Source organism: Cyprinodon variegatus, unplaced genomic scaffold (assembly GCF_000732505.1).
Source record: "Cyprinodon variegatus isolate N-32 unplaced genomic scaffold, C_variegatus-1.0 Scaffold277, whole genome shotgun sequence".
Lineage (NCBI taxonomy): Eukaryota > Metazoa > Chordata > Actinopteri > Cyprinodontiformes > Cyprinodontidae > Cyprinodon > Cyprinodon variegatus.
In genome coordinates this window covers 182,514-203,203 of record NW_015150730.1, presented here as the reverse complement: position 1 = coordinate 203,203, position 20,690 = coordinate 182,514, and the positions used below count along the sequence as shown (strand labels likewise).

Sequence of the window (20,690 nt, the reverse complement as noted above, 5' to 3'; positions counted from 1 at the left end):
TATATATATATATATACTGCTTTTTTATCTTTATTTACTCACTTTGTTATTTTGAATATTCTCAGAAGTCTCAGCGCCCTCAGAACACTAATACCAAATGATATGCCAGGCCTAAAGAAGCCCCAGACCACCTCAAAGATGCTGCCAATAATGACCTGCAAAAGATGTCACAAAAAAGAGGGAGAAAAAAATGGCTGCCATTTAAGAGTTTAAGGTATGGGAGGGAAATAACTGAAGTTTTTTTATAAACCAACTCAAGCTGAAAACATGCAATGATTCTGTAAGATTGTTAGTGAGCTTTCTTGGTACTAGTTGAGAAATATTAATAAAAAACATTATTACTTATTCCATGAGATTAAGTAAACTAATCATACAAAGTAGTGGCCCTGTAAAAAGGCATAAAGTTGAATCAGTTTTTTTGTCTGTGATTCAAAAAAATACTGTTGTTTTTCTTTAATAACATGCAGTCAGTATAAAAGATGGAGGATCTCACCCCACAGTCAAAGCAGTTAAAAGATGAATGAAAGTAGAGCCGGAAACCAAGACCGTACATTTTCAAAAACATCTCAGCCAGAAAAAGCCCCAGGAACACAAACTCTGCATAGTCTGCAGATTAGAAAAAATACAGAGCCTGTCATTTAAAAAAGTAAAACGAGGCAGCATAAAATCATAAACAACTCCATCATTAAAAGTGACCTAATCATTTCTCTTTAAGGTGTTAGTTAAAAGAAAAACCCTGTCAGCTGTTCTCGAGTAAAACACACAGAGGATGATGGTCAGCCAGTCGGGCTGGTCGTGGTGCACGATGGCCACACAGATGGTATTAAGAGCCACCAGACTCAGGACCATCAAGTAGAAAGTGTCCGTCTTCACCATACGACGGATGGAGATGCGCAACATGCGCTCTTTACGTCGCAGGTAGGCAGCCGGGCCACGACGGCCGCTGCGAAAGTTCATTCTTGACCTTGACATGCCTAAAGATGGGAAAAAGGAAAACATCACTGGATGAAGTCAAATGATTTATTACTGATTAAAGACAAAACAATAAAAGGGATTGTTTCCTCCACAATTAGCGACAGCCCTCGTGAAAATGATTTATTGTGAGAACAACCTTACTATGAAAGAAAAAAAAAATCATAACAATTCTATGGTGTGAAATTTTCTAGTTCGCTGACAAAATAAGTTGGATCTTTGTTCATTCTTCTTGGTCACAGTTCCAGGATTACCAAACTGTTTTGATTATCACTTTAATGGCATATTTTCTTATCTTTCCTTATTGAGAAATATCCTTGACTTACTGGCAGTGGACATGTCTGTGTACTTGTCACTTCCTGGTGCAGCTCTTCGTGCACCTGTCTTTTTACTCGCTCTCTTCAGCACTGAAATGGAACGTAACAAAAACTTGAACAACACAAAGATGGAGCTCAAGAACTTAGAACTTCACATAAGTTGTAGATAAGGCTTTTTCTATTGCACTAAATGAAAAGGATACAAAGTGCCTGATCTTTTAAAGGTTTGCACATCTCTGAAAAGGGGACAAACATTTTTGTAAGCGATAAGCAGATCTTAAAAAGAAGCGCAAAGTGATTTGTTGCAATAAGGCAAACAGCGTGTTCAAAGCATTTTGTGCTGCTTTGCCTTGATCAATATAAAGAATCCATGTAAATACAAAACTTTGCAAAATTCAAGGGTGAAGGATATGCAAATGTTAACTTTTACAACATGCAAAGCAAATCCAAATTTGAGACTGAACTGAGTTTTCAAATTTCTATCGTATTTGTGTCATTTTTAGTACTTCTATAAGTCAGGTTCAAACTGCCACATAAAAATGTCTGGAGTAATTGTTGCAACAAAGAAGGGATTGGTACAATGCCAGAGGATGGAGAGATATTCTCTGCACATACAAACATATTGGGACCATCAGAAATAATAAAATCAATGAAGAAAAATGTCTACAAGCGAGCAGAAATTAATGCAGACAATTAAACCAAATCTAAAAAAAAGTAAACAGACAAGGAAAACTTCTCCTGCTTTATATTACATTTTTTATATGCAACTATTATTTTCATATGAATTTCATATGAATTTCTGATTTCTAAAATAATCTTTATCATCATTTATCATTATTACCTCCATTATCTATCATTATTACCTCAAACATTATGGCTTACAACCTCATTCTTCTTTTACGACCACTTTCCCCTGCCTGTATAGTATGCAAACTGCTCATTTTAATGGGCAGAACCTAAACAGTTTGCACATCTTAATATTTGCACAGCAATCTTTATATATCACCCACAACATTCCCACCTATTATATAAAAATATTTAACTTGCAATTTAGCACCCCATCATTGAATCTTTGAAGATCAGACCCAAAGTACTTTATATTCATTAGTGATTTAATAATTACTTTTTCAACGTGTAACACATAGATTTGAAAGAAATTTATATTGTTACAATTTTAGCCAGATTTTCTTAGTTGTTTGTACTACTACAATTATTAAATCTCTGGCAGTGACATTCCCAGACTTTCAAGACAAATCCAATGCACCATTATTGAGTTTGAAGCACTAGGTTGCATGTGCAAAAATGTGCAAAACCAGTGTGGTCCATCCTATTAAACAGAGTAAACTAAGAAGGATGATGTTTAACCAATGGAGATGAGGCAATTATGATAAAAAATAATATTTTCAAAAGTAGCAATGATTATAATGGTAAGTTTAATTTGAAGTTCAGTTTCTTCAAAAAATATCTCAAAGTGCTTCAATCAAAATGAAAAAATAATAATAACAACATTTTAATTTAAAGGATTAAATATCAACAATAAAACCTGGGAAAGGTTTTATGAACAGAATGTATTGTGGGATTAAGTCCTGTTACAGTGACAACAGCAAAATTACATTCAAAACTTCTGAATTTCCATTCCCCAGTTTTCCGGAACATCCTGCAAATCAACAAAACTTTGCTGCGTAAAGGGCCTATAAAGGAATTCTGACAAAGGAAAAAATACTCTAGCCAAAATTTAAGGATGAACATTTCAGCCACCCCCAAGTTTCCTAATACAGGCCCCTAATAGTAATTAAAGTCACAGCTGAGGGCATATATATTGCAGGTTAAATTAGCAGTTTCTATATATGTTTAGATTCCTGTATGTATATGTAATGTGTTTGTGCTTATGCTGATGAACATGCATGCATTACTAATGATTTTATTTGTAGTTATCGTTTACAATCACTTTTTGTTGTTTTTTTAATTAATTTGTTCAATAAATAAAACAAAACCTTGTCTAATGTAAGATTTTAAAAATGATTTTGACCGAGAGTTGATGAACTTACCATCTAAAGGGGATCTGCCTGAACTTTTATTCTCCTCTGCAAGCATTACTTCCTCTGTAACAGAATAAAACTGGAGTTTAAACACAAAGCAACAATTCAAACCATCAGAAGTAAAGCTGTACAGATCTCAGGGTTGAATTGTTTAGGATGTCTGCAAACATTTGCAGGAAATGATGTAAGCTCTGCCTTAAGAGGCCGTTGTGACCTTCTCTGAAGACTGATTTCTAAATCCCCCTTATATTCTGTCTCTCTTTTCTCCTCCCTCTTCCCACACTCTCCCACATTTGTGCACATAACTATGCACAGTGTCTACATCGCACACATACTTGGGCATGTAAACAGTGAGATGCGAGTGCACATACGTACATGCACACAAATTTAAGTCAGTGAGTCAGTATCACCTTTTTCTCACCCTCTGCTTGCGTGGGAGACAAGCAATGTAGGATGCCATTACAGCACTGCATGTTTGTGCTTCCCAACTCTTCCACTGATGAAGATCCCAAACCCTGTCAGAGCAGTCACTTTCCAGACAAGACAGGTGAAGGCTTGGGTAGTTTACATTGCTTTGAGCAAGGTTTAAAGCGATTATATTTCAATGTTATAAAATAATAAAACCAGCTTTGTTCAGTGAGCTGTTGTTGTCCTGAGTGCCTCACATACACTGGAAATACAAACAATTACGCGAACAGTCAGTACACTCTGTGCAAACTCTACATTACTGTATGAGTGCAATATTCTTATGTGTAATACTGCAATGTCTGTGTAAATATTCTTGTTTATATAAATATATATATTTTTTTCTTCTGTAATTGCACAGTCATTTTATAAAGTTTTTATAATATTTATTTTTTTGTTATTGCTTATATCACTTTTTGCTTGCACTGTTTTGATTTATATTGTTTTTTTTTATTATTATTTTGAGCTGATATAAATGTAGTTGAACCCTTGAGGAACAATTACAAATGAAAAATTCTAATTTTGATTCTTCTGATTCTGATAATGACAAAATTACAAAATGTATAATTCACCTTTTAGTAATGCCACTCAAACTATTTATTTGACCGAATAAAAATAGATAAATCCTCTCTGCAAAATTTTTTAGAGCTGATAATCAAAATTAATTCAAAACCACTGACTCCCCTAGATAATGGGTTAAAGTTGCAGCCTTTCTGCTGGAGTTAAATGTGGCCCATTTGCTTGTGTATTTGGTTGCATTTTATTCTGAGCAGAGTCCTAGATGGAATCATTGCCACTATTCACTTTTTTATTTACTTTTTAAATAGAAAGTATCCTCTACCCATGAATTCTATTGTAGCAGTTTCTTCATCCAGGACAAATTAATTGATGTAGCTAGTGCTGCCACTGCTAATGCGTACCCTGCTCTTTTGCCTTTGCAATAGAGGACAGGGGCGGATTTAGGAAATTTGGGGCCCTAGGCAACTGTCTAGTATTGCCTAATGGTAAATCCCCCCCTGATAGAGGATCTACCTGATCTGTTTTTTCTGTGTTTGACAGTGCCTCTTTCCTTAAAGTAATCAACAGAGCTTTTTCTGGCATGAACCTAGGGCCAAAAAAACCCCCTAATTTGCTTAAAGCCGAGGGGCAGACTGGTTAAATGTTTATTAAAACATATTGAAATGAAGAGAGCCTATTGAGCCAAGAGCTACATATTGTTTTTTTTTAACAAAATATTATTATTATTAATAAACTTTTATCATATTAATAAACATATTAAGATAAATACATAAATGAAAGTGCATGCATTATAAACCGAAAATGCATTACTGTGTTTGTGTTTTTCATTTTTTGCTGTGCTTTGCATCTTTGGCTTGTTTTGGTTTTTGATTTCCTCTCTTTAACAATCCAAGCACACTGGGCTGAAGCTGGGTGTCTAAGGAGGCGGAGCACAATAATTGTGCTGGGAAAACGCTGCACGCAGGTGTCAGCAGAGGCTGATTGAAACCAAAATAAAAGGAGCCTGGATGGAAGGAGATGGGAGCTGATCCTGCAGGTGATAAAGACAGACATGCCGCCGAGCGAGGGGCAGGTGGGATCCGCATGCCAGGAACAGAATACCGGGAAGTGAACAGAAGGCACAGTCAGGGCAGAGGTTCGCGCCTGTAAGTAGCGCTCCGTCTCAGAGTATCGGTAGGAAATACGTCTTCTGACGGAGTCTCGGTGTGGGGATGCTGGCGTTTTCCTGCATCTTTCTTTTAGCTGGATCGGACTGAAAAGCAGTCACAATCATGTTTTCCCTTGGGAATGTAGTGTTGGTGCGTGCAACACAACCGCACCAACACTACATTCCCCACAATGCAACAGTAGCCCGCAAAGTCACAGCAACGCGCACAAGCGGCTGTGGCCAGTGGGCCGGTTCTAATGGTAATTAAATATCATCTGGGGGGCCATGGGTAAACAATTTGCGGGCCGGGCCTTGACTTTGACATATGTGCTGTACTTTGGTACGTTGATATACAAATGTTTCGGCTTCCCAGTACCTGCCCTGTCTATCCAGGCTCGGTAGCCATTCAGTTCTCTTTCAACCTGCTGCTGACGACGTAACTTCATAAAGGCTCTCCTGTTCTCCACTCTCTCCCTTTCCTTGGCAAATTCTCTGGGAAGACAGGAAACAACTGTCTTACTTCACAGTATCAACAATAAGACCACGTTTCCTTTTGCAAACACAGGAAGAAACATACTTACCCAGACAAAACTCCCAGCACTAGATTCAAGACAAAGAACGAGCCGATAATGATGAGAGGAATGAAGTACATCCAGTTCCATGTAGAACCCAGAGCATCATTGGTCTGAAATGTTGAGATTATTTAATATGTAACTTTGCTCAGTCGGATATGGATATTGATTTGTTGCCTAGACTCACATTGTAGAGCACAGCTGTCCAGCCCTCCATGGTGATGCACTGAAAGACGGTGAGAACAGCAAACAGGATGTTGTCGAACTGTGTTATGCCATCATTGGGCCCGATCCAGGTGTCATTGCAGTCGTACTTTTCTGGACACTTTCTCACCCCGCATGCAAATGCCAGCTCTGATGAGTCAACAGTCTCATTATCTAAAAAAAAATGTAAAAAAAAACAAACGACAACTAAAAAACGCAGCTATATGAAAGTGAAATGCATTTACTGTGCCTACAATAAATCTAGCAGTAATATCTTAAAATTTGCTGTTAAGCTATACAAAATGATAAAACGAAAGTCAAATATTAGATGCACAAATGGCCAAACAAAGTAAAACAAGTGGTAATATTGAACTGGTGGCTGGCCACAAAGAAATTCTACTGTTACAATATTGTTATAAAGCTTGCTTGTTTAATACAACCAAATGTCTGTTTCACATGTTTGTGGTGACACATTTTAGCAGAGAAAGATGAGAAACTCGGGTGTTGTTTACTGTACATCCATGAGAAACAAAGAGCAGTTGAAGCTCATGCTATCTTTAAACTACAGTAGACACAGTTGGTTACAATTGCTATTTTTGTTCTCTCCACTGAAATATTTTGTTTTGTTTCTTTGTTATTTCTTCTTCAACCTGCAGACTTACCCTCTAGTCAACATGTATATGTGAGCCCCATATGGATTTAGTTCAGTCAGTGTAACAGCGGGCATCTTGTATGAAACTTATTCGGGATGACTAAATTGATTGTTACACTAAGGCACTCTATGCTGGTCTTAAATGCATTTTAGAAAATGTACCTCCTTGACAAGACATCCAGGATACATATGGGTCAAGGTTCTGCTTTTTTTTTTTCTAAAAGCAAGTTATATTTTATTAATTTTTTTCTTCTACTTTAGTTATGATCCTATTTGTGTTTGTCTTTGACATAAAAGTAACATGAATTAGTAAATGCAATCTTCCCCAAAAAATGCATCAGTAACTTGCCAAAATGGGGAAAAGTTTGAGTGGTATATAAACTCCTGCAAGCAACTGTACTAATGCAAAATCAGGACTATTGTTTTAATACTGAGGAGCAGAGGATAGAAAAAAAGTGCTCCTATGATTTTAAGCAATTAATAATAAAAAAAAAAGCTGTCTTTATAATTTTTCTTAAACAACGTGTGAAAAGAACCAGAGCGGTGATTGAAAAGAAAAGGTAAACTAGAAAGCGAGGAGGCATCACTTTCCTTCTGAATTCCTGTGGGGCCTTGCATCAAACTCTATCTCAGGGCAATGACAGTAAATGCTATGGTGTGTCGTGATTACAGTGGAGTTGTTGACTAATTAAGCAGTGGCTAAATCAACCAGCATCAACTCTAATAATACCTCTGAGCTTGCTGCTACTGTAATCCATGAAGCCCTCAAATAAAGATATTCACACCCTCTCTTTCAGAAAATTGACTAAACCACATGTTTTGCATATACTTGTTGGTGAATTATTCACAGCTGGTAACAAATAATCCAAAAAAAACTCTGGGGATTTTATATGTAGCTAGGGATTTGTGGCAATAGGTGTAATTCTAACCAGTGTTTCTGAGAAGGAGTTAAAGTCAGGTTTTAGTATTTGACACCCAAATCGATGGCTGTGTTTACACCATTTTCTTTAGTGAATCAAGACTTTTCCTTATTTCTAAACAATTATTCTTAAACAGTTTAAAGAGAAAATCATTTGCATTATATGAGGTTTTTACCGAAAATGTCGTCTGATGGCAGGCAGGTTTGATGAAGCTTTCCACTGTAGAACTCAAGGCCAATGATTGCAAACATGAGGATGGCGAAGAACAAGAGAAGGCCGATCTGTAGCAGTGGGATCATGGCCTTCATGATGGACTTCAGCACAATCTGTAGGCCTGTAGAAGTGATTAACAAGTGAGAAAATATTTTACAAGCAACAGAACCACAAAAGGCCCAAACATTTTTAATAGTGTGATGCTGCAAAGGTTTCACTAAATCATATCCTCAGTTTTTTTTTATCACACCTATCTGCTTTTATTTTTATCAATTAAGTTAAAGGGAAAAGTTTACCTTCTTCTTAAACCTTATCTTACATGAAGAAGCTCAAATTCCAATGCCTCATTGAAAATATCAGGTAGAGTACAGAAGCAAAGCTGCTTATAAGCAAACACTGGTGCTTTCAGATTTTTCAGGGGTTACCTTTTGCAAAAGGTAACCCCTTTTATGTGTATTTCCTCAGAACTGGAACTAGAAGCTATTTTTTAGAACTCGTAATTATACCTCTGTAGCTTTGCAAGATAGACTGAATATGAAAACAAATATGAATTTCTTAGATAGCGGTTATATTTAGTGAACTCTACAGAGCTTACATAAGGTTTGGTATGAAACATTTTTCTTATTACGATTTACCTTTATGTTTTGTGTTAAAGATCTAAGACGGTGTTGGAATTATATCTCTAAGATCTGAGGTTCATGCACAGTTATGATGCAAAACTTTCATACTGCCACATCCAAAAATTGCCCTTACAGATTTAGATATGCTAACTATTCCAAAGCATCAGAGGGTGAGTGCATTGTGGTCATAGATGCATTGAGATTGTTAGCAATAATAATTATTGAGTTATTTAAACCATTTAGAAGATGCTTTAGAACCAAAGTTATGCATAGGAGGTTTCCCCTGCCCCTCTACTCTTAAAACCCTGAGCCGTTCTTACAAGTGTGATGAATCCATCCTTTGAAGGTGTTTGGGCAAACCTTTACTGTGGTATCTGAATGATGCAACTGAAGATTCATCAGACCAGGCCACGTTTTTGTGAAAATTTTGACCTCAGTAAGTCTTAGTTGATATTCTGTATACATTTTTTTGAAATAAGCAGTTATTAGAATTAATATTGCCTATCTACCATTCTGCACCAGAGTGTTTTTCATTCTGGTTATTAATTAATTAATTAATTTTAGAAGATTAATCACAATTAGATGAGGAATCTTTATTGTCATTGTATTGATATACAATTAAAAGTGTTATTTGGCAGCAACAACAACAGGCAATTTGCTATTAAATGCAATGTATGGTAAATAGTAGGTAAAAAAGTAGGTCTCAGACACATTTAAGTTGGGTTCAAAATGAAAGAAGGAGTAACAAAATACAACAAATATAAAATTAAGGGGGACTTTTCCTTTCTTAAAGTAAAATGTGACAATGCCCTTTATAAGGAGTTAAGAGCCATCATAGAATATGTTTACATGTGTTAATTAATGAGATACAAATCGCAATAACTGCACAGACTACATGAGATATGACCATCTTAATTAATAGAAGGTTGAATTTTTTTCTTTTTGCTTGAAAACACTACCTTGGTCTGATGAAAAAGAGTTTTATCAAACCATGTCAACCCTAAAGATTATTGCTTAAAAAAGGTGCTTGAATAGCTTTCATTGTACTCACATCTCTTTAAGTAATTATCAGTTTGTGAGGTTCTTTTTTTTTGCATCACAATGAGTCTCCTGCTTTAAGAAGATCTTTTGTCGTCATTATGTCTAATTGTCATGGCTTTGGTTATGTTGTGCTTTACTTTGCTCCTTGTTTTCTTGTTTTAATTCCTATTTTGTTGTAATTTCTAGATTTATGTTGATTCTTATTTTTTTCCTGTTGTCCTCTGTTGCCCTCTTGTGTGTGTGTGTTCCTTTCCCCTTGGCTCCCTCGTCTTTGTCTCTGTCAGCTATATATGCTCTCCCTCTGCTCTCACTCTTTGTTGGTTCCTTGTTGTTGCTGGTCCTGTCTTTGCTGTTGTCCTCTCACCTCGTCTCTCCCTGGCTCCTTGTGCGCGTTTTCCCTTGATGTCTCCGTGGTTCTGGTCTGAGTTACATTTTAGTTGGATTTTGCCTCTGTTATTAGTGTTTTTCATTAATACTACAAGAATTCACCTCAGCCTCTCTGCCTCTGCATTTTGGGTCATCTTTACTACAACCAAGACGTGACACCAACACCTTATTCAAACAGGCCACATCCATGTCCGATTGGTCATCTTTCACAAATCCCCGCTGAATGCATGTAGCATACATTGCTGTATCTTGGAGCTATCTCTGTGCTTGGGGTTTTAACCTGCTTTACCAGTTCTGGGTTTAATCTGCCATGCCACAAACACAGTCCTGGATTCCTTTCAAGTTTATGGTAATCCACTGCAGAGCTTTGGATTACTTCCAGCTTGCCTGCTCTCAATCTCTCTGTCCTGTAAGCCTTAAGGTTGTTTTATACTTCGAAACAAGGTCGTCTGCGTAGATGTCGCGGTAAATGCAGAGACGTCCCCGCCCCCTCCGCAGACACTCCGCTGCACCTCTCCCAAATTGTAGGTGAGCGCAGACAGTGTCACAGACCGGAGGCATCTGATTTGGTCAAATCTACATCCGCTCTAAACTATACTTGTTTTGTTTGTATGACCGCCATTGCGGAAAATGACTTGTAATGTTCTCTTAATATAATTAAACTAACTAATTAAATAGTTGACAAAAAGGAATGTTTCTACTGTATATCTAAGGCCCTGTTTCTAACAAACTAACAACAGTTTTATTCAATCAATACTAAGATACTACACTTCAGATCTGGTTTCGCTGCTGAAAATAAAAAATAAACAAATAGATAAACTTTTGCAAAGTTTGCTATGCTGCTTTAGAACTTCTTGGAAGTCTGATAGTTATTTATCTGAAATGGCTCATGATCATCAAAACAAATTAAGTTAAAAAGATTCTAACATTTGTTCTTTGTTCATATTAAAATTAATAACAACACTTTGATGTTATTCTATTTCAGTTCAAGAATTCATCAAATAATTTACGTTTCTTCTGGTTGACTGTGCAGAAATGCCTGTTTTCTTTTTCTTAACACTTTGAAATTCCTTTCGTTCACATGGATACTATTTCTGCATTTCTCAGGGAAACATTCAGGTGCAATATCTGAAGTTTAAAGGCTAGTAAGTTACTTACTGGGGATCCCAGAGACGAGTTTGAGTGGTCTTAAGACTCGCACAGCCCTCAGGGTCCGGAGATCGACTGGGATGTTCATGTGGGCACCAGCAGTGGCCAAGATCCTAGAGGATTTAAAATATTGTTATGTTGGGAATGCTACAGGGCAGAGTCCACAACATTTTTTCAAGAATATCTGTCTGAGTTGGCTGGAAAAAAAAGCTTAAAATTTAAATTTTGTTTAAAAGTAAAAAACTGATTAAATTAAAATATTGTCATTATAAAACAATGCTTAGAAACAAGCCTTTTGTTTAAAAGGGGGAAAAATGCAATTGTCTCATTATTTTATTAACCAGAAACAACTGCGCAGCCGGTGAGTGGTACAGTGTTTTCATTAAATGCACCAGACTTGTATGGCGAGAGACAAAGAATGCACAAGCACATACACCTGGCAGGCAGCTCTACTCACATCTACCCACGCACACATCGATGTGCCTCCACCTACATATAAACACCGAGAAACAGCATCAGGAGCAACCAGCTCACAGTAGCTTACAAAAGAAACCACATGAGGTTTTCCATAGGATGGCAAAACCAAAATATCTCAAATGTATAAATTCAACTAGAAGTAGGAGGGGGAAAAAGATTCAGACATTAATCCTCATTAGTAGGTCAGATACTACTATATTAGCTTTACAAAAAAAATGAAATTTACAGAAGAAATGGGAATCTTCTGTCAAATTTGACCACTTTGCTCTTTTAAACACCCACTTTTATATAAACAAGCAAATATACAACTTATAAAATCTTTGCATGGTGCCGGTAAATGTGGGGAAGGGCATATATATATATATATGTGTGTGTGTGTGAAAAGGGAGTAGAAAGCACATGGCAAAAACTCAAGTGTAAACCCACGCAGAATCTCTCCTGAAAGCAGTGGGAGGGAGAGAGGCCAAGCGAGCGAGTGAATGAGTGAGGCTTGCTTGCACTAATGCGGATAAATCTGAAAATGCTCTCACCATGATCAGAACCATTTCTAAAAGTTCACTGCAGGTGCAGAACGTTGCGCGGGCTGACTGCCCCTGGTATAATCAATCTTCAAAGATTTCTGAGAGTCACAACGACTAAAGCTTAGGAAGCTTCTTAAAAGAAAACCTTTTTTTACATGGAGTCAAAAGGCTTGTTAAAGTTTTTTAGTTTTTTAAATGTTTTTTAACAAAAAATTAAAAAACAAACTTTTTGCAAAAAACAAAAACATTTTACACATAAATCTTTTTTTTCACGAAATGAGACATCTCAAAAAGTGACAATTTTTCCTTGGCTGTATGAGAGCTAGTGTAACAAGAGTTTGCCCCTCCCCCACCTATTACTGTTACCAAAAAAAAAAAAAAAGGCTACAAAAATCCTTTGTTTAATAAAAAGATACATTCTTCTGGTTGGGTATATTTCCAATCCCACAAACACTAGTCACCTGTCACTGTGTTAGAGTTATTGTTTGTGTTGTTCAATAAAGGGCAGAAACAAAATTATATTATTTTGCATATCAAGCAGATTTACCTGAAAAATATTACTATATTCATTCATTAAAAATAGAAAAGAAAATGACAATTTTTGTAGAAAATATGACATCTAGGGATTCCCCTGATTTGATCCAAAGGTTTCCCAATTAAGGCAATAGCTATGTTTACATGCACAAAGTTTCACCATCTTACTGAAACCCCAAATTGATAATACTGTATTGCTTATATGAACATAGGTAAAAGGAAAAACATGGTTGCTAAGACTAAAAAGTGAACATGCTGATCGAAATATTCTGATAACAGCTAGCAAGAGCAATTTGCCATTCAACACTTAGTTCTCAGGCCGACATTCAGAATAACTTGTTCCTGACAAGTGATTACGTGCATTCTAATCAGACAGACATGGACAGTTACTTATGTCCATGTGAATGTAGCTAGTGTTGCTATAAATGATGGTGTCGCTGACCAAACTAAGTTGCCATCCCATTTATTGATATATGTTGTATGTTTTAATGTGCTTTACACAAAATCACTGGTATGAGAATCAAGCAGGGTGCTCCCCAGCCTTTACAAGCCAGTTTTTCTCTGCTATGCTGATATTAAGGCTGCAACTCTCCTTTTAATGATCATATCAGCCCTGAGACTGACATCAGGACTTTCTCCTTGGCTCTGTCCAGCCTATTTCAAACGCTGGTTAGGCTGAAAGTTATTAAAATGACTAAATTACTAAAATAAGGCTGTTTCTCTGACTTCTATAGCGTAGGAAAACGAACCAGAGAGAGAGAGATTCAAGGTGCAGACAAAGAGCTTTCCTTTAACATGCTAAAATCCAGAGGAAACTTTAATTTCAAATAAATGTACCCCTTTATCTGCACACAAAGTGCAGTGAAAATAAGAACCCTGTACACTTAAGACTCTGTCAACAACTTTCCCTGAATATTTGCAGGCCATTGAATACATGTTCTACCGCCCCACCAGCAGGAAGAGTTCCTGAAGCCAAACCAACCAATGGTTATTGAGGTTTATTTAAAGCTATGCTCATAGAACATCTTGGTGAGAACCCTGTCAAGTACCTGCTTTGAGTCTCTGAGTTTGTCGCAATCCCTTGTGGAATCAAACTGAATATAATTGATAGCATTCATTCAGATGCGGCTAAGACAGACTTAGGGTATCCTAGAAAGCCCATATGCACAAATGCAGGAGATTCATGCTTCTGACTCTCTGCTTCCTCCTGCAACATTTGAAAATGATGCACAAACAGCAACATGTTGCTGATATGTACCGGTAGTTGCTAATACACTTGGTGACACTTCAAAAATGGTTGACATTACAGACTTCTAAAGGTACGGAAAAACAATGGCTTAAGGATTCTCATTTTGTCTTCCATAACAATATCTTTAAGATTTTTCATATTGTTTTGTGTTGTATCAAAGAAGAATAAGTCATATAAAATGTATTAAAATAGCATTTATAGGGCCGAAGTTCTGGTATCATCCAACACATTTAATTATACATCAGTCAGACTGCTCTGATGCATGCAGTATTACATGGTTTCTATAGTTTCCATTTCTGCATGCGTCAGAAGTATTGCTTTAAACGCCAGCAAGTCATAGCTTTGCTCCTGTTATTACAAAGCAAAGAGATCAGAAATTTGTCTCAATTTCTGAATAACTGAAAGAAGAATCGCTTTGCAATTTAACAGCCTTTCTCTTATTTTGTGGCATAACTGCATGTGCAAGTACTTGCTATTTCTGTGTGCAGATTATTAGGTTTTAGTGAGCTGAAATGTAACAAGTGAGAGTGTGTCAGACATAGAGATGACACAGTGAGAGACACTGTGACTGAGAGGGACCAAGGCAGTGGGAGTCTGTGGAAACGGCCTTTAAAACTCACACACAAAACAAAGGCAGGCAGCTGCAGCAGCACCTTCTTCAAGGCCGCATTTCGAGCGCAAACAATTCTGGGGAGGCTTGCTCCAAATCAAAACAAATATGCTTCTTGTGGAAGCTGATGATTCATCCTTACACAGAGAGGTCATTTTATTCCATTTAGGTACAGATTTCCTGAAGAAAAATATTTTCCTAAAACAATATGCAACAGCAAACAAATTGTTTTAAGCGCATTATACTAAGACTGCTATAAAAAGGCTGCATGAAGACTCTTTTGTATTACAAGCTGAATCCACAAACATTGAAATATGGGATGAAGCCCTACAGCCCTAAAGTCATTTACTAACCCCACAAATATAAAATAGATGCAAAAGCAGCGTTTTAGAGCTTAATTTCTCATTAATGCTAAGAGTAATATTTATTCTGGCTGATGTCTGTAGCGTTTTACAATATTTTTATGTGAAAGGGATTTTAATGAATTTTATTATTATAATTGTTGTCACTTTTTTATTATTATCATCATTATAATAAGGGCTGAAAGATTTTGACAGAAACCAAAATTGTGATTTTATTTCCATTTGCCTTTGCACCCCAGGCTTGTAGATGTTGCACCCCAGGCTTTCGGTTTTTGAAAGCTTGCTTGCCCAGAGTCTATTGTTACAGGACTTTACTGTAACTATTGTTTAAAAAAAGTGTTTACTTCTTCTTCCATGCAAGAATCTAGCTGCAAATCTCTACCTTTATAAATATAAGTGTGATTATAAATCAGTGCCTCTTCAATTTTAAAATTGTGTTTTGTTTAATTGTGATTATATTGCAAATGCAATTAATTGGATTTGATCTGGCTTTCAGTGTTGTTGTGCCCTTGGGAAAGACACCCTACCTGCATTGCCTACTGCTGGTGGTCAGAGGGCCCGGTAGCGCCAGTGTACCACAGCCTTGCTTCTGTCAGTGAGCCCGAGGGGAGCTGTGGCTACAATGTAGCTCGCAACCATCAGTGTGCATGTGAATGGAAGAATGACTGAAAGTATTGTAAAGTGCTTTGCACAGGCCATTTACCATTCACAATAAATAAATTCCCCTTTATAATTTTTTTCAACTTTGTATAAAGGATGGGCCACTGGGATATACAGATTTAAAATCATTGTGGAAAAAGAAATAAGGTCCCTGTTTTAAAAGAATGATGAGTAGGTGAAAGATAAGTATTTTCATTGTGATTGTGTAGGTCTACCCAAGTGTACAAGTTCACTGCTGTGCACTTTAAGATCTTTAACAAAGTCAAACTGTTTTATTTTGAAAGACAGAATCAGCAAATACATTTGCAAATGAAGTGCTTTGCCAGTATTTTATGTTTCATCTAAAAAATTTAACAAGGTCTAGTGTGACAGATCAACACAGAGTAGTGCCAAATAGTGATGTGTTAGGATTTCTTTAAAATAAATATCTGGAATCAGCAGCATGCATTCGTATTTAGTCTCATTGAGGCTACAGTTTTTATAAAAATCAACCATTCACTGTAAGTCCAAGTCTTTCTTTCCAAGGCATTTTTCACTGATCTATGCACATGTATAAATTGCTGTTCTTTGCAAAACATGTCAGCCCTGGTCTGATTGCAGTGCTTTATTTGAAAAAATAAATAAATGAATACAGGCACTCCCATAAATGCTAGACAAATATCTGGTGGAAACATGGATATTATGAATGGATATATTTTTATTTCACCCAGCACCTTTGCTCCCCTAACATGCATCACACATTGTGCCCAGGGTGTCAGTGTCAACAAATGAAAAGTGCAGATTTTTTCTTTGTTGTTTATGCACAAGATAGTCAAAAGGGTTTGTCATGTTTTCATTATGACAGTTAAGTCTGGAAATATTTTCCCATGGAAAAAAAGTCTGATCTTGGTGGCACTACCTGAAAATACAGAAGAAAGTCCCTACATACTATTTGCTCATACATTTGAAAACTACAGTAAAATTACAAATTACTTAAGTGTAACTGCTGAAATTACACTTGATACATCTGTTTAAAATTTTTAACAACAAATGCTCTTTGCAATTCTAAATTGTTAGCAATATTGTGCAAAAAAAAAAAAACTCATTGGGTAGAGCTGTGCACAACCAGACAATATTGTAGTATGTATTGGAAATGAACAAACAACATACATAGTACTGCAAATCATTCATGCACATCCAGACATTCCTCTCTGACAAGCCCAAACTGTTTCATCTTCATCACAACGAATATCATATCTTGCAATGCAGCAAGTAAAGTATCTCCACATGGTGGTTCCACCCTTTGAAGGACACTGCTGTGATGTGACCACATGCTGCAGGTTGCATGACCATTTCGGTAAGTGGAAGCCGGTCACATACCTTCCCCCAACAGGATGTGAAAAACTCCTTTTCTAGATTTTGGAATGCAAGTAGGTAGTTAGATATTCCACCACTGTTTTAGGTCTCCACATCTGAGTGGTGAAAACACCCATCATCCCAAAAAACCACAACAGTTGCTCAGAATGTCAGATGGTGTCCAGTTAGAACCTTCATATTCTGACAAATCATTTTGATCTCAAGTTTTTAAATTTTATAAGTAATGATTCAAGCACTGAAATAAGGACTATTCCTTTTATACGAAGTCATAACTTAGTGCTCAGAAGTATGGTTAATATAGACTGACATGATTTGAGCTCATGATAATGTTATAAAAGAGCATAGAGTTTTATAAAAACAACTGTTGTATGTCCACAAGCCTTTGCAATATGTTGGAAAGAATGAGAAACTGCTACAATAACGTGTACAAAGAGAGAAAGAGCAATATGAGATAAAAATGGTAGATCACACCATGCATTATGCTATGCAATAAGAATCAATATGCAGAGCCTTAACATAATCTCTGTAAAATTCAGCAAAATCTCAGGCTTTAGCTATCTGATGCCAATTAACCATATAAAAAGCAGACGTAGGGGTGTAAATTATTTATTAGCTAGGGTCTCCAGATAACGGTTATACTTTAAGAATATGACTTCATTCTAACAGTAGTTTATAGGATGGGTCCTAGTTCTGTATCACAATCCCCAATGTTGTATTTTATTCAGGGCACTTTATTTGTTTCCTAATTTTATTTTCTTCATTGATATTTAAAACACTTGTATAAGCACCAGCTGGTGGAAAAATAGTTTATTTCAAGATTTTAATTTATTCCTTTAGTTATAAAATCTGATTTCAAAAGATTACAATTGAAAAGCCATTTCTGAGACAAGAAACAAACTGATTAATAAATTGTAGGTAGGGTGGCACCACAAATTATTTATGCTCAAAGCCCCGCTTCTCCCGCTTTCTCTTTCAGGATCGCAATCAATTTATCCTCAGCCCCCTGGATGATATTTAATTACCATTAGAACTGGCCCACAGGCCACGCCTGCTTGTGCGCTCTGCTGCGACTTTGCGGGCTAACGTTGCATTGTGGGGAATGTAGTGTTGCAGCGGTTGTGTTGCACGCACCAACACTACATTCCCAGGGGAAAACATGATTGTGTTTTTCTTTTATTTTAATTTGTTGTTGTGTTTTGCATTTTTGGATTGTTTTTGTTTTCTCTTTTCCCACTTTAACAATCCAAGCTGGGCTGAAGTCAGAGGTGAAGTGCACCAACTGCGCTCCGCAACTGCTGTGTGCAGGTGTCACCAGAGGCTGATTGAAGCCAATATAAAAGGAGCCTGGATAGAGGGAGGAGCAGAGCTGATCCTGCAGGTAAGAGACGGAGCGCTACTTACAGACGCAGACCTCTGCCCTGATTGTGCAGTCTGTTCACCTCCCGGGATTCTGTGCCAGGTGTGCGGATCCCATAAAGTAAATATAATTTTACAGACACCTGTTTTTCTTCCACTTGAAAGGAATGAAACCTAAAACAGTACCAAATACTAATAAAGCTATCCATAATAATCCTTTGCATATATTTATTCGCTTGCCCAAAGTTTTCTTTTGTGAGACACAACTGTTTTGACCACATTTAACTCACAACTTTATCTTTACAGAAAGGCTCATCTTCTCATTGTGCGCTCTCCACAAGAATCACTTTTGCAGAAATTGTACCAAATCGACTCTGGAGAGACTAAATTCATTACATGCACAGAATGAGCCCTCTCCCACACACCTCCACCTACACGAAGAACAGCACACCAAAAACTACAGTAATCAGCAGCAGCATCATGTTGCTACTCACTGTTTCACCACATTATTGCAGACACTAATGCACAGATGAATTAACATTAGCATAATGCACCTCCAAGGTAATGGCTTTGGAATTATTCTGGGAAAAAAAACAAGTAAGGCATTAACAGAAACATTAATATGCTTCTGTTGAATTGTGAGCATTGAAATGGGTCCTTATTAATTATTAGTCATAGAAATAATAACTCACCGTACGTATATAAGGTGTCACAGAATTACAGGATACTAGTTTGCCCCTTGATTCATGAACAATTGATTGAAAACCACTGATACAGATTTAAAATACGAACGTATCCCCCATATACTTAGACTATTTTAGTCCATTCATGAGCTTGTACTTAACCGAATCAATGTGATAACAATATGCAAATGAATAAATCTGTTTGAGAAAGGAATATTGTTTGTTGCTTTTCTGCTGTCCAGCAGATTGTTGTTCACTCATAAATAATGCAAACACGTCAAAATACATGCTGTCAATGCAAGAGCAGTCATCTAATAAAAAAATAACCCAGAAGGCTCATCCATCATAACCAAACTGCTCCAAATCAAACAACAGAATTTCTGAAACGTACCTCATGCTTCTTCAATTATTTGAAATATGTGTCCCTTTAAAAGATTTCATGCAGGATATACAAGATGAGAAGGTTTGAACTCAAAATAAAGAGTTTGAGGATGATTTTACCACATTTAGAAACTGGCCTGAAGTCTATCCCAGAAAAAACTCTAGGAGTGCCAACTGACCCGATGCAACTCCCCTCAAGTAGCAACACACATTTCAATTAAATTCAATTTAAAAACAAACAAATGATTGACAAACAATTATTTTGTTTCATTTCACAGTCAATTTCTTAACTATTGTTCCTTTAAAGCTGTCCTTCTTTGACTATGCATTGGACTAAAGCACTCTGTGAAGGAAAGTAGAACCTGAGCTTTCAAGTATATGCAATTATGTCAGATAAATTAGAATTTGAATTCCAATGAGACTTGACTCAGCTTAAAACTTCATTTTGACAATAACAAGCTTTGAGTCTATATAAAACATACTTTCTGAGGCCTCATTTCTGTACTACATTAAATTTTGATTGGTCTCATGTAATAGCCTAATCTTAAATGCCACGCTTTTTTAAAGGCTTGAAGGCTTAAAGATGTGTAATCAATCCATAGAACGTATTTCAATTATTGAAATACATTTACTTTTGCATATTTTTAATTTACAGAAAATGTGTATATGGCATGGATTTTATTAAATTAATGTGGTCTAGTCCACTCTATACTATATCATGTTATGTGAAATGAGTCAAGCCTTTATCAGAGACGAAAACATCTGGAATAAGACATCATCAGCTATGATAAAAAAAAATAGCAAGATTCACAAACACATACACCACATGAAGCAAAAAAAAAACACTAGAAAGAAAAGCTTATTTTAAGCCCCTCTAGATTTAAGAAAACGCACTGCTGAAGTATGTGCTTTACCTTGCGATGTGTAAATGCCCTGAACATGGAAACAGTGACTTTAAATTTTCCAATTAGCTAATTCACCCATGCATGTGTCTGTCTCACTCCTGTGTGTCGCTCATTTGTACCAGATGGCCAATGATTCACTCCCAACTCCCACCCAGTTTTATTATTCATCCTGTCTAAAGAGCAACAATTCTAACAGAGTACCACACTCTACAACCTGGGATCCTTCACACCACATCATGGACAAACACTCACAGAGGAAAGTGTGCACCTACAGCTGGAATCAATATTATTAGGTCTGATGAGGGAGTAACCAGAATTAATCTATCAACAGGAGGGCAGCGAGTTCACTGGCAACAATCACTACCTTTCCTCCAAACCA

At 36.7% G+C, this 20,690-nt stretch overlaps 1 protein-coding gene across 6 annotated transcripts in view; it reads right to left on the bottom strand.

Moving 5' to 3' along the window:
- LOC107090032 (voltage-dependent R-type calcium channel subunit alpha-1E-like) overlaps positions 1–20,690 on the bottom strand; it is an 83,792-nt gene that overhangs the window by 35,258 nt on the left and 27,844 nt on the right. For 5 of the 6 annotated variants that reach the window (XM_015383173.1, XM_015383174.1, XM_015383175.1 and 2 more), the window contains 10 exons: positions 11,227–11,330; positions 7,983–8,141; positions 6,219–6,409; positions 6,041–6,144; positions 5,836–5,951; positions 3,338–3,391; positions 1,299–1,379; positions 765–974; positions 494–606; positions 43–155 (listed from right to left, as the gene is read on the bottom strand). In XM_015383173.1, coding sequence (XP_015238659.1) covers positions 43–155; positions 494–606; positions 765–974; positions 1,299–1,379; positions 3,338–3,391; positions 5,836–5,951; positions 6,041–6,144; positions 6,219–6,409; positions 7,983–8,141; positions 11,227–11,330 — 1,245 coding nt within the window. Of the gene's footprint in view, positions 1–42; positions 156–493; positions 607–764; positions 975–1,298; positions 1,380–3,337; positions 3,392–5,835; positions 5,952–6,040; positions 6,145–6,218; positions 6,410–7,982; positions 8,142–11,226; positions 11,331–20,690 lie in introns of those variants that run through there. The other variant, XM_015383178.1, reaches the window with a different exon arrangement.